General features: G+C 45.5%; 1 protein-coding gene across 3 annotated transcripts in view; it reads right to left on the bottom strand.

Annotated features, from left to right (window-relative positions):
* msna (moesin a) overlaps positions 1 to 2,500 on the bottom strand; it is a 26,108-nt gene that overhangs the window by 9,025 nt on the left and 14,583 nt on the right. The window contains exons 4-6 of one of the 3 annotated variants that reach the window (XM_035527481.1): positions 2,232 to 2,354; positions 1,503 to 1,654; positions 1,329 to 1,412 (exon numbers count right to left, since the gene is read on the bottom strand). In XM_035527481.1, the coding sequence (XP_035383374.1) occupies positions 1,329 to 1,412; positions 1,503 to 1,654; positions 2,232 to 2,354 (359 nt within the window). Of the gene's footprint in view, positions 1 to 575; positions 639 to 1,328; positions 1,413 to 1,502; positions 1,655 to 2,231; positions 2,355 to 2,500 lie in introns of those variants that run through there. The other 2 variants (XM_035527483.1, XM_035527482.1) reach the window with 2 other exon arrangements.

Here is a 2,500-nt window from a genome sequence, read left to right as displayed (position 1 = left end):
TCCTCCTTAAACCTTGACTGGAGGCGGAAGACCAATCGGTTTGTGTAGGGACTGTAGGCTTCATGTAGAGACATCATGCAGGGTGTGTGCGTGTGTGTGCGTGTGTGTGGTGTATAACCTGTGTGTGTGTGTGTGTGTGTGTGTGTGTGTGTCTGTGTATAACCTATGTGTGTGTCTGTCTGTGAGTATAACCCGTGTGTGTGTGTATAACCTGTGTGTGTGTGGGTGTGTGTGCGCGTGTGCGTGTGAGTTTGTCTGTGTGTATAACCTGTGTGTGTGTATGTGAGTGTGTCTGTGTGTGTGTGTGTGCGTGGTGTATAACCCGTGTGTGTGTGTGTGTGTGTGTGTCTGTGTGTGTGTATAACCCATGTGTATGTGTGTGTGTGAGTGTCTATAACCTGTGTGTGCGTGCGTTTGTGTGGTGTATAACCCGTGTGTGTGTGTGTGTGTGTATGTGTGTCTGTGAGTATAACCTATGTGTGTGTGTGTATAACCTGTGTGAGTGTGTGTGTGTGTGTATAACCTATGTGAGTGTGTGTGTGTGTGTGTGTGTGTGTGTGTGTGTGTGTGTGTACCTGAGCATGCCCTTGTGTTCTTCATGCCAAACCTGAATTCTTTCTGTGAGTGTGTCTGTGAGTATAACCCGTGTGTGTGTGTGTGAGTGTGTGTCTGTGAGTGTGTATAACCTGTGTGTGTGTGTGTGAGTGTGTGTCTGTGAGTGTGTATAACCCGTGTGTGTGTGTGTGAGTGTGTGTCTGTGAGTGTGTATAACCCGTGTGTGTGTGTGTGTGAGTGTGTGTCTGTGAGTGTGTATAACCCGTGTGTGTGTGTGAGTGTGTGTCTGTGAGTATAACCCGTGTGTGTGTGTGTGAGTGTGTGTCTGTGAGTATAACCCGTGTGTGTGTGTGTGAGTGTGTGTCTGTGAGTGTGTATAACCTGTGTGTGTGTGTGTGAGTGTGTGTCTGTGAGTGTGTATAACCCGTGTGTGTGTGTGTGAGTGTGTGTCTGTGAGTGTGTATAACCCGTGTGTGTGTGTGTGAGTGTGTGTCTGTGAGTGTGTATAACCCGTGTGTGTGTGTGTGTGTTTGTGTGCGTGCGTGTGTTTGTGTGTGTGTGGTGTATAACCAGTGTGTGTGTGTGTATGTGTGTGTATAACCCATGAGTGTGTGTGTGTGTATAACCCGTGTGTGTGTGTGTGTGTATAACCTATGTGTGTGTCTGTGAGTATAACCCGTGTGTGTGTGTGTGTATAACCTGTGTGTGTGTGTGTGTGTGTGTGTGTGTGTGTGTGTGTGTGTGTGTGTGTGTGTGTGTGTGTATGTATGTACCTGAGCATGCCCTTGTGTTCTTCATGCCAAACCTGAATTCTTTCTTCCCACTGCTCTTTATTCAGTTTATGCTGTTCCAGAACCCTACAAACACACACACACAGACACACACATATATATGATTTACACACTCAGGTGCGCACATATTGCTTACACACAAACACACACACAAACCTCTGAGGGAGGAGTTTGTCATTGGACAGGTATCCAGGTGTGTGGACATCTTTGTTGTAGTCCGCGTATTTGGCCTGCACTGCGTACGAGGCCAGTAACACAGCTGTCTCAGGGGGGCAGTAGATATCATCATTAAGAATCCCCTCTTTAACCTACAACACACACACACACACACAGCTGCAATCAGAAATATTCAACCCTCTTCACTTTAAAAAGGTACTGAAAACTGAACAAGTTTCCAACAACTGAACAAACTTCAAAACTGGAAAAGGTCTGGTGGCTTCTGTGGGAGCAAAGCTCTGTGGGATTCTGTGGACGTTCTGAGAAGGCCACTCCAGAACATTCTGCTCTGATTATGTAGCTGATTCCGTAATTGATCCCATAATTGATCCTGTAACTAGGAATTGTTCTGGTCATCATTTATGACCATTTATGGCTCCATTGTCTTATCCATGTCTGCCACATACACTGGACACATCTATTGGTGGTGTTTATATGAACACTTCCCTGGGTGGTGTTTAGAATTGGTTGAATTATTGTGACATTGCAGTATTAATGTAACCTGCTACTTTTGAAATACAAAATCATTCATTTTCTTTTTTCATTTAAAACAAAATCTGTCTATGCAGAAATCCTAACTTACAATTCCTACTGTTTATCATATCCATAATTACGACACACTCACATAAACTCTCTCTCCCTCTCTGTCTCACACACACACACACACACCTGCAGGAAGAAGAGTCGTTGCGTGGCGTCCTGGATCAGTTCCTCAGACACATCTTCAGGGTAGAACTTTGCACGGAACTTGAAGAGCAGAGGACTTTCCTTCCGCACGTCCTGTGCCGTTACCTAGACAACCAGAAGAGCAGCGTTTGTCCATGTAATGAGGTCTCCACGATCTCCACGCTGTGTGTGTGTGTGTGAGTGTATGAGTGTGTGTGTGTGTGTGTATGTGTATGTGTGTGTGTGTGTATGTGTGTGTGAGTGTGTGAGTG

The sequence above is a fragment of the Electrophorus electricus genome, chromosome 6, assembly GCF_013358815.1.
Source record: "Electrophorus electricus isolate fEleEle1 chromosome 6, fEleEle1.pri, whole genome shotgun sequence".
Lineage (NCBI taxonomy): Eukaryota > Metazoa > Chordata > Actinopteri > Gymnotiformes > Gymnotidae > Electrophorus > Electrophorus electricus.
This window is presented reverse-complemented; position numbering and strand designations above follow the sequence as displayed.